This window comes from Barbus barbus (genome assembly GCF_936440315.1).
Source record: "Barbus barbus genome assembly, chromosome: 40".
Lineage (NCBI taxonomy): Eukaryota > Metazoa > Chordata > Actinopteri > Cypriniformes > Cyprinidae > Barbus > Barbus barbus.
Window position 1 is genome coordinate 18,687,763 of NC_136718.1, and position 16,818 is coordinate 18,704,580.

General features: G+C 37.3%; 3 protein-coding genes across 5 annotated transcripts; all 3 read left to right on the plus strand.

Moving 5' to 3' along the window:
• The first annotated feature begins 1,873 nt into the window (after positions 1-1,873).
• On the plus strand, positions 1,874-7,249 carry LOC306859158 (zinc finger protein PLAGL2-like). Of its 2 annotated transcripts, XM_079400052.1 has the most exons (3): positions 1,874-2,101; positions 3,970-4,037; positions 4,235-7,249. In XM_079400052.1, exons 1-3 carry the CDS (start codon positions 2,060-2,062, stop codon positions 5,415-5,417), a joined length of 1,293 nt encoding a protein of 430 aa, XP_079256178.1. In that variant the 5' UTR covers positions 1,874-2,059; the 3' UTR covers positions 5,418-7,249. The 2 variants fall into 2 exon arrangements, with proteins under 2 accessions (XP_079256178.1, XP_079256179.1); XM_079400053.1 differs by lacking the exons at positions 1,874-2,101; positions 3,970-4,037 and adding an exon at positions 4,063-4,121 and having other exon boundaries at positions 4,235-7,243.
• Positions 7,250-7,843: 594 nt separating this feature from the next.
• LOC306859160 (trafficking protein particle complex subunit 6b-like) lies at positions 7,844-9,844 on the plus strand. The gene is made up of 6 exons (XM_079400054.1): positions 7,844-8,097; positions 8,228-8,295; positions 8,492-8,609; positions 8,726-8,809; positions 9,257-9,350; positions 9,539-9,844. Exons 1-6 carry the CDS (start codon positions 8,020-8,022, stop codon positions 9,568-9,570), a joined length of 474 nt encoding a protein of 157 aa, XP_079256180.1. The 5' UTR covers positions 7,844-8,019; the 3' UTR covers positions 9,571-9,844.
• Positions 9,845-10,168: 324 nt separating this feature from the next.
• LOC306859161 (targeting protein for Xklp2-B-like) lies at positions 10,169-16,711 on the plus strand. 2 transcript variants are annotated; one of them, XM_079400055.1, is made up of 17 exons: positions 10,169-10,310; positions 10,884-11,009; positions 11,176-11,319; positions 11,408-11,516; positions 11,617-11,691; positions 11,976-12,119; positions 12,593-12,702; positions 12,788-12,951; positions 13,028-13,196; positions 13,379-13,517; positions 13,598-13,814; positions 13,918-14,010; positions 14,095-14,265; positions 14,348-14,494; positions 15,614-15,725; positions 15,947-16,134; positions 16,316-16,711. In XM_079400055.1, exons 2-17 carry the CDS (start codon positions 10,901-10,903, stop codon positions 16,424-16,426), a joined length of 2,202 nt encoding a protein of 733 aa, XP_079256181.1. In that variant the 5' UTR covers positions 10,169-10,310; positions 10,884-10,900; the 3' UTR covers positions 16,427-16,711. The 2 variants fall into 2 exon arrangements, with proteins under 2 accessions (XP_079256181.1, XP_079256182.1); XM_079400056.1 differs by having other exon boundaries at positions 15,968-16,134.
• Positions 16,712-16,818: the final 107 nt, after the last annotated feature.

Below are 16,818 nucleotides of genomic sequence, written 5' to 3' on the forward strand. Positions count from 1 at the left end.
TGCATTTAATAAAAAAAAATCACAATAATGAATAAAAAGCCATATATATATAATTCATATACATTTGCTGGTTATGCTCTGCCTTAAAATACTTCATTAGCTGAATATCGCTCTTGTGTATAGCATATTTGCTCACAAATGATATTTATATTTGATTTGGGAGTGAATAATTCTCTTAATTTGGCTCTTCTCCAATGAAAGAGTCAAACTAGTCTGATAATTTATAAATGAAATTATCTGAATTTCAATATTTTTTTTTTAAATCAGCAGTTGAAAAACTTTTGTTGTTTTAGTAATAATTTATTATAAACTTTTTACGATATACATGATCATACTGCCTATATGATCTTCAATTACAATTCAAAGTTTAACACATTGTTCAGAGTTATTAGCCAGACCATCTTAAATTTAGCTCCAGTTTGCTTGGCTGGTGGGGAGCTGTAAGTGATGGAAATATTTTTAGCCTTGACATTCTTTTGAGTTGACAATAATGATGTATTATTTCTGTCCTACTGATTAAACAATGCATGGATTCCTTACCAGCAAGTATAACTCTGCGGTCTAAAGCATATACAGACATTTATCCAGATTGTTATAGTCATCTTCGCTAGCAACATTTATATTCCTAGACTAATATAATGATAACAAACATTGCACATTACAGCACAATATTTAGTTCTCTGCTTACTTAAAGACTCTTCAGTCTTGTATATTTTATTGAACCTTTTTTTCTTTGGCTTATGTGTATTTCTGGAATAAGAACTACTATTTGCTGAGCAAGAAATATTAACAGTTATTTCTACTCAAAGGTATACTGAGTTTGTTGTTGTTAGTAGTTTTATAACGGGGTGAAAACTAGATGTGAGGAATGTGTATATTATTATATAAGACAACCATATGCATTTACTGTAACCTTGCTTTAAAATTCTTCATTTCATGCAATAATCAAAATATATGTTTTTAATAGCATTCCTTTCCACTGAAAAAGTGACAGCTTTTTTATATTTTGTTAAATTTAAAGAAATGCTAAATTTACATTATATAAACATTATGAATTTACATGTAATAACAAAATTATTACAGCATTATTTTGTAGAAGTATATTTTAAATGTGTTAATTTTCATTATCCAACTTCTAAATATAAATATATAATGTGTTAAAATATGTAAATGTGTTTAAAGTAATATAATAAAATATAATACTTGATGTATTATTTTAGGTTCTATCATAATGATTATAAATGCATTATTTACACTTACTGAGCTTGTTTAATGAGCAGTTACCGACAGTAATAATATAACAATTTCAAGAACCTTCATAGACAAATAATATTGTTCTGAATGCTCTTTGTTAAGTTGCATCAGTTTCTAACGAGACTTCACCGGATGTTATTTTGCACGCACAATTACATGCTGGAAAAAAACGCTCCATTGTGAAATGGAAACAGTGTTAGACAAGCATTACTCATTTAATATACTCAAAGCGAGATTGTGCCAAACGTTACCTCGGTATAATGCATCATGAACTCAGAAGGGAAGAAAAGTTCTGCTGCTTTATCAAGTTCGATCCCGCACCTAAACGATTATTACTCGAGTGCAACAAACCGGACGAGCGGTGATATATTAATTGTATCTTGTCAAATACAGTATTATTCAATTAAACTTTCATTTTTCCTTCACTAGTGAGTTCTGAAAAAATGAATAATTTTTGAAAATGGCCATACCGCGTAATTTACATTCGTTTTTAGTCTATTTATAGAACTCACTGTGATGCAATGCGAGTGTTTGTAATAGTTTAAATGGTGAAAAATAAAATGAGTGAAATCCCACCATGAAAGTTAGCCAAAGAGTTCTGACGTCACGTTCCCACAATGCACGCGCCCATCAACTCCAGCGCTGCTGCTGTGTTTAGAGGGAAAGAAACACCAGGCCCGAAAAATACACACATTATTGAACAAAAAAATCAATTATCCACTGCGAATAGTTTTTGAGAATTCATCGACATATGGCTGGGAAACGAATTTTTTAAGTGCACCCTTGCGAGATGTAGAATGGAGGAATGCGCGTGAACCGCAACTTTAGCGGGGATCAGAAGTTTCTGGTGAGCACAAGACTGGTTTTATGCAAATGTTAGAGTGTGAATTTAGGACCGCGTGGACTGTTTGCATTGATGTTCAAATGTTTGAAACCCTCATGGAGTTTTGTGGGTAGTATTTTTAGACTTTTGAAAAGATAAATGTGCACACAAGAGGGTTAAATGTTGCGTGCATGAGCAAACACACTAGCTACGCGTATTAGTGCTTTCAGTGTAGTTCCTATATTTAACACGAAAGGATAGATTCGCTCTTTATCACGGATCATTTCGATTTTACCATTTAATCACAATGTTCTGCGGTTCTTCGAGATTTGGCTGAACAAGTAAACAACTAAAAGATGAAATCAACAAGGTGTTTTTTTAGGAAACAAAATATGTAGCACCAGACACAACCTTTTTTTTTTTGTTTTGTTTTTTAAAATGAGTGAATTTTGTTTTATAAAATCAGATTTTACACAAACATGACATTTTTGTGTGTTCAAGTCATTTCATAATTTCATGTCATATATGCAGTAAACTGCTAGTTGAAATGGAGAAAATTGTTATGTAATTTGTAGACATTTGGAATTTTATATATTCAAAGCAAAAATGTTTGTTTCCATTATTGTTTTTGGTAATTATGCTGTATTTCTACATGAACAAGTTTTATGTTTGAAAGATAATGGATAGAAGAAGCATATTTTGTACCGATTGAACTTTTAAAGCAGAGCCATATTCTTTTAAGCTTCAAAAAAAATATTTTTTACTCAATTAAAACATAATTATAATAATGAAGTAAAATAGTTTGTATTTATGTTCATATTAAAATACTTCAAATGGTTGCCTGAATGATGTCCACCCATTCTCTGAAAGGGAGGGAGTAATAGTGGACGTGCGTTTTCCGGAGGTCTGTCAAGATAATGAATGTGCTTTTGTGAGACTTGAAACAGGTAAACAAACCCTTTATAAATGTCACTAACCAATCATCATTGACATCCCCTCAGGGTGTTTTTAAGTTTCTCGTGCTGAAATCTGTTACCATTCAGGGAGGCAGGTTGGTTCAAAGACTGCACTTAGCCATCAAGCACTCTTTAGGTTTTGTTTGTTTTACAATGTAAAGTTTTATAAATAAATCTAAAAAATGTTTTTCCATTGTTCATATATAAAACATATTTCTGACTAAACAATGCCAAATGCTTTTAAAATAAGTTTTTAACAGTGTTATCTAAACTAAACTAAACTAAAATGATATGTTGAAAGAAGACAGTAGAAATTGATGCATTTGTGTCCTCCAGGAATTTTAAAACAAGATATGTATATAAGCATACACAGTATATAAATATTGCATTTTATTATATTGTATATGCCTTAAATATTTTTGTTTGGATAATGTAGCAGCAAAAAAAAGTTTTAAATTATAATTGTTGTACTTTGTTTACTAGCATGTTAAAGGGATTGTTCACCCAAAATTGAAAATTGTCATCATTTAATCCTTTTTCAGTGGAACACAAAAGAAGATAATTGAAGAATGTTAGAAATCAAACCTTTTTTTTGGTCAACATTAATGTACATTGCATGGCCAAATCCACTGTGGATTTATTACTATTTTATATAAACATTTGCATAAAAGAACTTTAAGGGGAAAAATTGATTTACTTATTTATTTACGCTTTGTTTTTATTAAGGTGTCATTGCAATGTACATTTATTCATTTAAAAGCAATGTAATTATACAAGTAAGTACCGAGTGATATTAATTAACATGTACCTAATATACGGTTAAGCTTAGTGTTTCATTAATGGTTAGTTGCTTGTAACTGCAGTTTTACTTTATTACTGTGATAAGTGCATGTATAAGATGATGTTACCAAATCCTGCATTTTTGTTCATGTACAGAAGACTGAACATGCAAAAAAAAAAATTTTCACTCCCAAGAAAAATCACCTGTTGGAGCTTCTTCTCAGGTACCTGCTTTTGTCTCTAAAACAGGGATGTCCAATCCTGTTCCTGGAGATCTACCTGATTAAATTTGGAGCTAAACTTTAAAGGTAGGTAGATCTCCAGAAACAGGATTGGGCACCCCTGCTCTAAAACAATGTGATTGTATTTGTACTGTATTTTTTAACCTTGAATTATAATCACTGATCATGGGTTTTCACAGATGTACAGTGACATACTCCCTGAGGACTACCCATATATGTGAGAAAATGTTTCATGGCAAAGACCAGCTAAACAGCCACCTGCAAAACCACGACCCCAACAAGCAGGAACTGCAGTGCGAGGAATGTGGAAAGCATTACAACACTCGCCTGGGTCTTAGACGCCACGTGGCCACACATGCCACCTCCGCCAGCGGTGACCTCACCTGTAAGGTCTGTCGTCAGGCGTTCGAGAGCATGCCGGCGCTACTCGAGCACCTGAGTACGCACACTGGCCGGCCACCTCCGGGGACTGTGGTACGAGAAAGGAAGCATCAGTGTGAACGGTGTGGCCGGCGCTTCTTCACTCGCAAGGATGTGAGACGCCACGCGGTGGTGCACACCGGTAGACGGGACTTCCTGTGCCCGCGTTGTGCCCAACGCTTTGGCCGTCGCGACCACCTCACCCGACACCTGAAGAAAAGCCATGCGCAAGATTTGGAGACCCTTCCTCCGATGTCCATTAAAGAGGAGCCCAGTTTTACCCTGTGCTCTGTTGGATCTCCAAAAGATGCCACAGAGGCGTTTTCCATGGCCATGTTCAACACTCAAGGCCTTCCAAGCACATCTACCTCAGGGGTCAATCATCACCATCACACGATGGTGTCTGGCCCCCTTTCCAGCCCAATGGGTGTGGGCTGCTACCTTGAGCCAAACAAGCCTCTTCCACAGCAGTACCAGCAGGCTTCAAGATATCAGCCGAGTTCCACTACCTCATATCTGAAAGTGGAGATGGAGAACTTCCTGACCGAACTCCAGTGCGGGCCGATGCCACCGCAGGCCGCCGTAGCGACTGCCGTCTCCCGGCCTGGCGACCTTCTCCCTGACAGTCTGGGAGGACAGAGTGCCCATTTCACCCTCAGGAACTCGGCGTTCACCTCAGCTGAGCCACCTACCACCTCCACCAACATGGACCTCTCGCACCTGTTGGGCTTCCTGCCATTTGGCCTGCCTCCCTACAGCACTCCCTTGGGATACTCGACCACCACCAACGCCGTGTCCCCAAGCCCTACCTCTCAGCTCTCTGGGCCACTTACCTCATTTCAGCCACAGTCACTGCATGAGCCTCAGGCTTCAGGGCACTTAAACCAGCTCTCTGGTTTCTCTCCAACTCTACCTCGATTCCATCAGGCCTTCCAGCAATGATGTTGCCCGTGTCCACTATGACCTGCCAGTCATACGCGACAGTTCTGTTGCGTCTTTGCCAAGTAGCTTATAGGTAATGAACTGGAGATGGTGAAGTTTGGTGGGTGCGAGGTCTTCAAATGGATCCTGTAGAATTAGATGAAAGGATCACTAGGATAGATGGAGTTTTGCTTTTAGATTTGAATAGTTTTAACTTTGTGGTTTTTCCTAAAGGGTCTTCAGTGTAACTGTTTTGTAGTGATAAATGAACTTATAAAATTCATTAAAAAACCTGAAACTGAAAAGTTAGCTAAAGAAATACCTCAATAGTTTTGTCAAGAAGGAAAAATAATGCTATTACAGTGTTCTCCGTTGTATAATGAAGCACTTTTTATCAACGGCACTTCTATGACTAAAGGTGCGGTCATATTTATTGTCTGCAAAATCCAGTTATTTCAATAGGAATCCACGTGGGTACTTTTGCATGCAGGTGAAAGATTTCCCTGTGTAATTTTCACAACCGAGTCATATGGTCATGTATATTTGCCGCATTGACCAACAAAAATTTGCTTAGTTTGAAAGTGACTTGTGTATGCGCTGTGCTTCATACAGCTACACTATTGACTATATCTACACTATAAATTTGCTAATGTGACCGCACCATGAAAGTCAAGTTGAACTGTGTTTTTAGATGTACCTCTCAGCTCACAGTCACACAACAAAAAAAAACCTACCTCTCTAAGCTGAACTCTTGTCACGAAAAGGATTCAACCATTTGACAAGAAATGAAGCAAATCCTCACGCGAATTGCGTGAAGAACGTTCTCTCATTTGATTTTCTTTTTCTTTTTGAATGCTCAATGGTTTAGTTATGACATTTTTAGAGTCAGGTGATTAGCATTTAATTAATTAGCTTGTGTTGATTTGATCCTTTAGGTAAAAGTTTTTAGGCGCTGTTGTGTTCACATCCTTAATGCTAATGAAAGGAATCACAGTTATTGTGGAGACTCTTCTCCTGTAAATCCCCATCTGTCTCTGTTCATTCCAGAATATTTTGTGAATGAAATGCAGAATAAAGCAGTGATTCTTCTGGAATTGAAAATCAATGAAAAGTGAACATTTGTTTAAAATTAAGTAGCCCATTTTGACAAATTCCTATATGGGAACTAAGTAAAATATAACTTTAATTTTTTTGTTTAGTAATAAACAAGAAGTGATCATATTAGCGCAAAGTTTCCCTCAATGTTTTGCCTGGATTCAGAAGTTTCAGTCAAAATTAATCTTAGCACATACCCAGTTATTGCTGAAAAGCACTTCATGTACCTCTCCATGCTAAACCAGGAGCACTGTCAGAAAAGAAATGTTTTATGTAAATTTGAATGGTATTTTAGCACTGCTTTGCTGTCTGTTGTTTTGACTCAGTGTTACGTGCACCAGTGGCCTATAAGGTAACTGTGATGGCATATATTGTCAGCTCCGTTTTGTTTCACAGCTGAAGGTGTGAAATCATTTCATGAGTTTTTATTTTATTTAGAAACCATCATGGGCATTTCCTTCTTTGGCTGAACTGAAATGAAATGGACCTCAACTCAACTGTGATGTTTAGACTCAGACTGATCTACCTCAGTGAGATGCACACTGTGCACAGCTGTACTGTACCTTTAGTGAGAAATGTAAACTTTCAATGGCTGTTTAGCTGGAGTAAACAGGTGTTTTACATCTTAAAGTTCCAAGCATTGGCATTTTGGCTGTTTTCTTAAACATTCTGAAAGCAAAAGTGGGTGAGTGAGACATTAAGGTGTATACGGAAAGAAACAATGTTAAGGATGAATTAAGAAATAAAGCATCTTGTAGAATTTGAGTTTCTGGTGTGTTTCATTCATGATTTACTGTCAGTAAAATAATAATAGTTGATGTTTTTACCAAGGCCACTAAAACGTTAGTTTTTATGTCAAGTTATTCGTTCATATTAATGCAATGGGCAACTAAATTTAAGTCTTTAATGAACTATATAAAAGTTATATTATTATAAAGATGAATTCTAGAAATTATTCAAAATATAATTTATTCAAATATAGGCAAACATTAATTTACAGGTGTTTTTTTTCATAAAATACTTAATATTTATTATGGTTTTATAAACTGAATGCTGTGTATCATTTAAAAAACAATACAATCAAATACTATAAAAAAGTTAATATTGTGATGTCTACTAATAAGACTGCAAAAAGTTTAATACTAGTATGTGCAATAAAACAATTGCATTAATAGTTGCAAACCAATTTAGATATAAAAGGCAAAGTGTTGATTATAATAGTCAATCGGGTGTACATGACTGCATCAATACTTAATTCACATACAAAACGAGAGAAATCTGTTTTTTCCTAATAAAAAGAGAGAAAAACATCTTTACGTTCAGGCATATACAAGGGCAGCTAATTCTCAGCCAAACAGGAAGTGGAACAGATGTGAAGAAGGACCCTAATAGTAAATTAGAGAGCAGTCGAATACACTGGCCAATTATTTGAATGTAGTTGATTTATTCGCACAATTAATAATGTCCATTTACTAAAGTAGTCGGTTCGGGTCGCTTGTCAGTTTCAGTCTGGCTGAACTGGCTCGAGATGGCAGACGAGGCTCTCTTTCAGTTCCTGCACAGTGAAATTATTCAATATGTCAACAGTGCAGAAACTGGGGAATCGGTAAGAGCCCTGAAAACACTGTCACAGAATAATAGAATAGCGTTATAGAACTGAGTAAGCCCAGCACACTAATAAAACAAATTGTGAAAAAGTTGCATGTTGGATTAATGTAATGTTCTGCTGTGCTCAGGAGAATGGACGATGTGTTTCTAAACTTGAGAACATGGGGTTTCGTGTGGGACAAGGACTTATTGAGAGGTATCATGGCAGATCTTTTCATCCATAAACCCAAATTTTAATCATAAGTCAAGCAGATCCTCTGATGACATCCTATAATCTGATTTATTTGTAGTACTGCAGAATGTCATAGGACCCAAATTTAACTAAAAATGTAATTAGTATTTCAAATGAATGTTCTTGAGAAGATGTGTCTCAGGCACATTTTGGTTTGCAGGTTTACCAAAGACACGCCACGTTTTAAAGATGAGCTTGATGTTATGAAGTTTATCTGCAAAGATTTCTGGACCAGTGTTTTTAAGAAGCAAATTGACAACCTGAGAACAAACCACCAGGTGTGTATATTATCATTTGAATTTATGTCATCTCAATTCATCTCAGTTCTTAGTGTATGTCTTCATTGACTAGAGGTGCTTATTAAAAAAATCATCAATGTTCAAACTGTTTGTAGGGTATTTATGTGCTACAAGATAACAAGTTCTGCTTGCTGACCCAACTATCTGCTGGAAAACAGTATTTGGAACATGCGCCGAAGGTAAGCAGCATAAATAATTCCATGCTATAATGGTGAGTTGAATAAAAACGTAAACATAACCTGACTTGATCTTTTAAACGGAGCCTGCAGAATCAATATCTTCGTAATTTATATTTCATTGTATATGATATGAAATGTATTTTGTAATAATATTGTATCTACAGACAGGGAAGAAGGAATGTATAATATTTAATAAAAAAATCTAATGTAATTAAAGGGATAGTTCACACAAAAAAATAAATTCTGTCATTTACTCACCCTCATGTTGTTGCAAACCTGTATGACTATTGTCCATCTTCGGAGCACAAGTGAATATATTTTTAATTAAATCTTAAAGATTTCTATCCCTCCATGGACGGTCTATACAACTACTACTTTTATGCTTCAAAAAGTTCATAAAGAGATCGTAAAACAAATTTTTCTCTCTCATTTTTTTCATTCCTGCAGTTCTTAGCCTTCTCCTGTGGACTGGTCCGAGGAGCACTTTCAAGCCTTGGTGTGAAAACTATAGTCACAGCAGAAGTATCGGTCATGCATGCTTGTAAGGAGCAAATTTTATGCATAAATATACAGCCTTTGTGTAATAACCACTAGATATTTCTCTGATATTTTCACAAGTTAGTTCTCTGAGTCTGAGCTCATCAAGTTCCAATTAAATGTAAAATGTAACTAATTGTTTCTTTCTTGTCTTCTGCCATCCCTCCTCTTCTGCACCCTCTTTTTTCTTAGGCAAATTCCAGGTGATGATCCAGAAGATGTAATTCACTACACAGAAGCGTATTGCTTATAACATGTGCATCTTAATTTTATTGCCTTGACATTTTTATATTCCCTTACCTATTTTATTGTCACTATGATTGTTTTTTATTTGCAATAACTTGCAAACTACTGGCATTAAAAGTGATTTGACATGCAAAGGTCAAGCCTTATTGTACTGTATTGTGTTAGTATTTTGACGTTCATTATTCCCTGTCCATATTCACTGTGTTTTGATTATTAATTTGCACTGATAACATTAAAGCTGGAATCCTAGTATGAATCTGTGCTTCATTTTCACTGAATTGTAATGAAAAATGTTTTTATGAATTTTTAGTAAAAAAAAAGAATAGCCTATTGAGTTTTAAGATAATGGTATGAAAATATAACTGTTTTACTAACAACTGATCACAAAAGATAACCGTAAATGAAAGTAATCTGTAAATAAAACAATTATTAATTTATTTAAACTAACTTCAGTCGGTTTTTAAATGTCCTCCTGTTATGCTTCTCAGCAAGTCCCGTGGTTAACGCGTTCGAAAACGTCACAAGCGCGGAGCTAATAGAAAACGAGACGCGCCGCGTTGAGCGCTCTGATTGGCTGATTCATAAACGCAGCTCTAACGGCACTCACTTTCAAACTAGCATTCTTGTCTGGTTGTTTGAGGAGGAGGTTACGCGCGTCTGTTGATTCAAGTTTTTACTATATTATTTCAGGTTGTGATAGTAGGCATCGGTTTAAAACGTAAGTATGTTTTCTTACGCATTTTTAAACATGACCATATTTTGATTTTGACTCAGCTGCTGCATTTAAATGGGTGCGGTTGTATTTGGCCGTAATCGCTGCAAAACAAGTTTTTCATGTTTAATGCAATACAACGACGGATTTCAGCGTTTATTTTGCTCATTTGATTATTGTTGTCGTAAATTATGTAAAGATATTATTTAGGCTTCGTTTGTTTACATTTAGCCTTTTGTTCGGGATTATGAGTAATGAGAGATGCAGGCGGGTATTTCATATAAACTGATTCTGAAATGATCGTGTAACGTGCTGATCAACCGTTAAGATGTATTAGAATATTAATAGTCTGTGACTTGCATAGATTTTTCTTATGATCAATAACTGGTGGATACATTTAGCGCTGCTATTGCAGTCTGGGCCTTGAGTCTGAGATTAACGTTAATTTAGCCATCAACTGCCATTTTGCGCCGCTCTGCGCAGGAAATATAGAACTACTTTATATATGTTTTTTTCTTTATTTGTGCAGCTTTGCTACAGATTATGTTTTAACCGTATGAATTCTTTTTGCTTTTGCAGAAGATTCCGGTGTGAATATGGAAGGGGGCTCTGCTGATGCATACACATGGGATGCCCCTTCTTATGTAATAGAGTCTATAGATGATTTTGCCCTGGACCCTCAGGACAATGCTGACCAGTGGTTTGGTATGACTTCTATATATATATATATTTTATACTATGTGTAGAGCATTCACTCCGTATCGTTATCTCAGTTTTGACCGAATTGTCTTTAAGGCTTTTGCATTGGAACTATGTAATAAATAAATGCATACATGTTCAAATGCAGAACTTTGTTCTGTTTTGCTGTTAGAGTTGAAGGCAGCTCCTAAAGACGGCACTATGGAACAGCTCACCACCCCTTTACGGACAAAGCTTTTTGATGAAACCCACAATAACAACAGACCCAAAGCTCTAGTGTCTCCCATGGTCAAAAAAGATGAGACGACAAGCTTAGGTTGGGGGGAAAACTGCTTCAATTAGGAAAAACTTTAAAAAAAGGTGTTTGATTTGCATGTGGGTTCTTAATATCTGCTCTGTTTCAGATGTCAAAGAAAGCATCTCTACGGAGGTCCCATCTAACATAGTCACATCATGGGGAAACGGCGGAGCTTCTGGTCAGGCCCAGAAATCTATTCCTGCTCAACCACGAAGGTAAATGAGACCTTATCCGTGATTTATATATGCCCTATTAAACTAGTCAGTTTTTGTCACTTTTCTAACATTGGTTAACTTTTCTTGTTTCTTCCTGTAGAGTGTCCAAACGGCCCGTACCTAAAAATGAAAAGGCTACAGCTCCTACAACACCTCCTCTTGTCAAGAAAAGAAGGTATGCATTTCAAAATTTAGATCTGTTTTTAGTCTATTAGAGTGTGCTCAATTAGCCGCTTTGTCTCGCTGCATAGAGTTGTACCGGCTGCCACATCATGGAGAGTTTTTGATCAGCGGCGAAGGTAAAATGAACTGAGAAATGTGTGTGCTAAGCTGAGAAGGACACCTAGTGGGCATTTAGTGGACTTCACTGGTGAAAATGCTGGTAATGTGGGTTGTCACCTGGAAGTGACAATATTCTATTATTTTTTAATAAAATACTTGTGGTTTTTCTCCTCACAGAAGCTCAACATCCCGAACTGTGAGACGCAGCGGTGCTGGTGTGAGACGCAGTGGTGCTGGTGCGAGGAGCAGTGTCCGGCTGAGAAACAAATCAGCCATTGCCTCAAAGACCTCAGATACTGCTTCTGCCTCCAACCCTACACAGTGAGAAACCTATTAGCAAAAATGTTTGTTAGCAAAGTTAAACTACACCACACTTTCAAAAGTTTTTAGTTATTTTAAAAGTACTTTCAGTTGATTTAACTTGAAAGTATGTTTTCAGACTAAGGATCATGTGACACTGGAGACTGTAGTAATGCTGCTGAAAATTCAGTTCTACTGTCATGGGAATAAACTGCTTTTTTAAAATTTATTTATTTTAAGTGTAGTATAGTTTTGACAGTATTGCTCTTTTACTGTATCAAATAACTAAAGCTGAGGTGAGACTTTACAAAAAACATGAAAACATACCCAACCTCAAACTTTAGGTAGTGGTTGGTATTTGTAAAAAAACAGGAGCTCCCCCTTGTGTCTTTTCAGTTGATTTAACGTCAATGTATGTTTTATCATTTATTTACTTATCAGAAGGGTTTAATTTTAAAGTAGTAAAGCATATATATGCTGTCTTTGAATTTCAGAAAGAAAAGCACAGAACAGCAAGAGCTGGCACGCATTGAGGCTCTACAGAAAGAGGTGGCGGAACAGCGCCGTAAGAACGAGGCGAGCTACAGGGCTGCACTGGCAGGCAGTGAGTCACTAGCAAAACTATTTTCTGTTTTTTTATTTTAAGTTTTGCAATGCAATTTTAATTGGCTGTTCTGGTTGTTTTAAAGGTCATCCTCCTAAGAAGCATGTTCTGTCCACCACCATTCCCAAAGAATTCAACTTCTGCTCGGATAGCAGGCTGAAGAACCACACGGATGGAGGCTCTGCAGTCGACAGCTCTTACAAGGAGGTGGATTTCACTTCACAGCTCCGCAAGCACCCATCTTCCCCTGTGAGTACAGTCACTAGGATGAGTAGTTGGATTCTTTTTGAAGCTGGTTGATGTAAATGTTGTTGTCATTCTGTAGTTGAAGGTTCCAAAGGGAACAACCATTCCCAAACCCTTCAACCTCTCCAGAGGAAAGAGAAAGCTTGATGAAGCAGGAGCCTACGTGCCAATGGCCCAGCAGATTGAACAGTTCCAAAAACGCACTCCCTCCCGTTATCACCTGCGTAGTCGGCAGAGCCAGGAAAGAGGTGCGTCTCATGTCAGACCCTATTTCTGGTGGCTTTGAATATTTTTAGCATTGCATTCTTGTGATGCTGTTAAAGCATCATTTGTTCACCCTCATGTAGTTCCAGAACCATATGACTTTCTTCAGTGGAATAAATACATGATTTCCTCTGAAGTACAATCCTTAATCTACCCTTATTTGCAGGACCTTCACCAGTGAAGGCAGAGAAGCCAAAAATCACACACCCCAAAACGCCACAGCTACTGACTCGCCAGAGACATCGTCCCACAATGGTGAAAAGCACTGCAGAAATCGAGGCAGAAGAAGCAGAAAAAATGCAGCAGTAAGTTTTGCAGAGACTTGTTTTTGAATTTTTAATTTGGCACAAGAACATCTCTTCAAACTTTAATTCTGTTATGTCAGGTTTAAGTTCAAAGCTCTAGAACTCAACAGAAAGATTCTAGAAGGAGCTTTGGTTCCTAAAAAGCCAACTAGTAAAGAAGTTACCAAGCCTGAGGGCTTCCAGCTGGAGATTGAGAAGCGACTTCAGGAGAGGCAGGCCAGTAAGAAGCCTGAGGAAGAAGAGGACCACACGTTCCATCCCAGACCTCTACCAACTCGTATTCTGGAGGAAGTTGTGGTTAGTAACAGTTGTCCTAACCCACTTTTCGGTTTGTTTTATCAAGGTTGTGACGTCCTTTTATAATTCCATTGTTAACTGTTTTTTATTTTCCCCCATAAAGGGTGTCCCAGAGAAGAAAGTTCTAAATCCAACTGTTCCAGAATCGCCTGCATTTGCTCTTAAAAATCGTGTGCGAATGGAAAAAAAAAAAGAGGTACATTTTTAATCTCATGCTTTATTTAAAATATCATGAAACTGATATTTGTTGACTCTTCACCTAATTCCTTTGCACTTTCAGGAGAAGCCTCCTGCTCCAGTTAAGGCACATGCTGTGCCCCACTTCCTACCCTTCCAGCCCAAACTGCCAGTCAAGAGCCAGGTAGAAATGTGCCCTTTCTCATTCGAGGAACGCGAGCGTGAACGAAGGGTAATGAAGGAGAAGAAACTGGAGGAAATGAGAAATGAAGAGGTACTTTATGGAGCAGCTAAAAGTCTTATTGTTCTTCATTTCGTAACTGTGCCTAAATGGACTGCCTTACCATATCTCGCAGGTACCGAAGTTTAAGGCCCAACCCCTTCCTGACTTCCATGAAGTGCACCTCCCTGAGAAAAAGGTAGTAGAGCCCACCAAACCTGCTCCTTTCAAGCTGATGGTTGACGAACGAGGAGCTGCAAAGGGAGAACGCTGGGAGCAAATGGTAAGAGCTTCATCTAAACCTTTCCTCTTCATCTTCCATGGGTCATCCATATGTTAAGATGTTCTAGACCAGGGGTCTGAAACCTTCAACGTCAAAAGAGCCATATTGGGCCCTTTCCCACTGAATACAATTCAAAACCTATTTTATTCCTAAAATGAAGTGAGAACGCCATACAGTTTAAGTTTTATATTTGGCTATGTTACAGGGCAGGGGCGTAGCAATGATTTCAGAAATGAGGGGAGCAGAAATGTCAAATGTAGTAATGGTAATAATGTTTATGTATGTGTAATTGCCAAAAAAAAACCTCATCTATCTTTCAATTGGCTAAAAAATAAATTGCACTGCTGGAGAATAACCAATAATTTGTGTTATGTAATATGTTTGATTTTCCTTTTGACAATTTTGGTTTATTGGTTTTATTTACTTTTTTCCTCATTTGTCACAGAATAAGGCAGAAAACATTGTATTGCTTCTGTAGTGTAATAAATCCCATGTCAATTAGCACTGTATCATTCATATACTTTACCTGCCTGGAGAAGACTTGTAAAACATGCAAACCTTTATATTGTTACAATCATTTGTCTTTATTTCATCAGTTAAGGTTTATGCTTGTTACTCAATCTAGCTACAGCAATAGTGCAATGCCTTTGTCCATATAAATCTTAGAGTTTTAAACTTTCTGCGCGAGAGTGCCCTCCTGCTTCAAGAATGAACAACGTACACTGCTTGAGAGTGTTTGGCGCTCCATAATACTCGCATTGTTTTAGATGCAAGCAAATAAAATGCATCCAAAACGATGTGAGTATCGTCTCTTAATTTAGGTTTATTCACACTGATCCTTGAAAACCTCTGTGAACACACTTGCCTGAAAAGAGTTTAGGTTTTATTAAAAGTTGGGAACACGTCCACTGCATATTTTACGCCCATGCTACAGGGAGCCACCGCAGAGGGATGAAAGAGCCGCGGGTTGCCGACCCCTGTTCTAGACCACATTTTGCTTGGCAATTGTTTGCATGCTTGCAACTAGTTAGCCAGTGGAAAATCACTTGTTTCTGCATTTGTGACATCGTTTACAATCTGTATCTTTACTGGTTCTTTCTGTTTTAAATGTTTCTCCAGATGAAAGAGGAGTTGAAACGACAGGCTGAAGGCGCATGTTTTAAGGCACAACCAAGCAATGTAACGCACAAAGAACCATTTGTACCGAAAAAGGAGAATCGCTCCATCTTGGGTATGTTATTGTATGTGGCTGGTGGTTTTTGTGATCTTTCCATGTAGTGTTGCACTCCAGTCTGACCTTCTTTTGGGCTTGCTGGCTTTTTGTGAATTTTATTGGAGTGCACGGCTAATTCCAAAACCAACTCTCGCTTCCTTCCAACTATCACCACTGCTCTCTCCTCTACCTGACCACTTCATCTGGTCCTCTTTGTTCACATTTGGCACTTTCTCAAGCCAATACTACTAATTCTGCAGTTCCAGATGGATTCCAGTTGGCCACAGAACGGAGAGCCAAGGAACGTATGGAGTTCGAAAAGGAGTTGAGCGAGAAGGAGGCGCTGAGGACTCGCAAGGAAGGGGAGTGGGCAAGAGAACGAAAGGAGCAGGAAAAGGAGGAGATTGCAATGCTGCGACAGGAACAGGTAAGATTTCAGAACGAATGTCGCTTATCCTCCCAGGCCTGGAAAGTTGTGAATTAAAATTAAGTAATCTAAAATATTTATCTGCACTTAAAAAGAATGTTTTATTTCTTCAACACTTCAATGTAAAATGATTTGGCCCATTTATATTGTAAGTTTAATTCCATCTCTTCTTATTCGAAAGGTGCGGAAGGCCCAGCCAATCAGACGTTACAAGCCAATGGAGTTGAAAAAGAGTGACGTGTCTCTCACAGTGCCCCAGTCTCCAAACTTTTCAGATCGTTTCCGCTTGTAAATGCTTAATGCACCATTACATTGACTTAATTGTACATAGTTCTCTTAACGTGTTTTGCTATTTTGTCTTTTATAGCTCTCTATGATGTCTGAACCTTTGGAGTATTTTTTCTGTCTGTGGCTGATGCATTAAGCCTTTGTTGTCAAGTAAAACAATTTTATAGTCGGGTGTGGTGACTGTCCCAGCTAATTTTCTCTTTTTAATATCTCCTGTATACGAAGACTCATTTCTGTTTTCCTTTTTTGACTTTTCTTCCATTTCTTGCAATAAAGAAACTTTTAGTATAAATGATTTGTTTACTGACTGTAGTGGCTGAACTGAAATTGAACCATTCAACCTCAAAAACTTTATTAATTTAGCTAAATGCTATCTACAAGGACTCAACAGTCTTG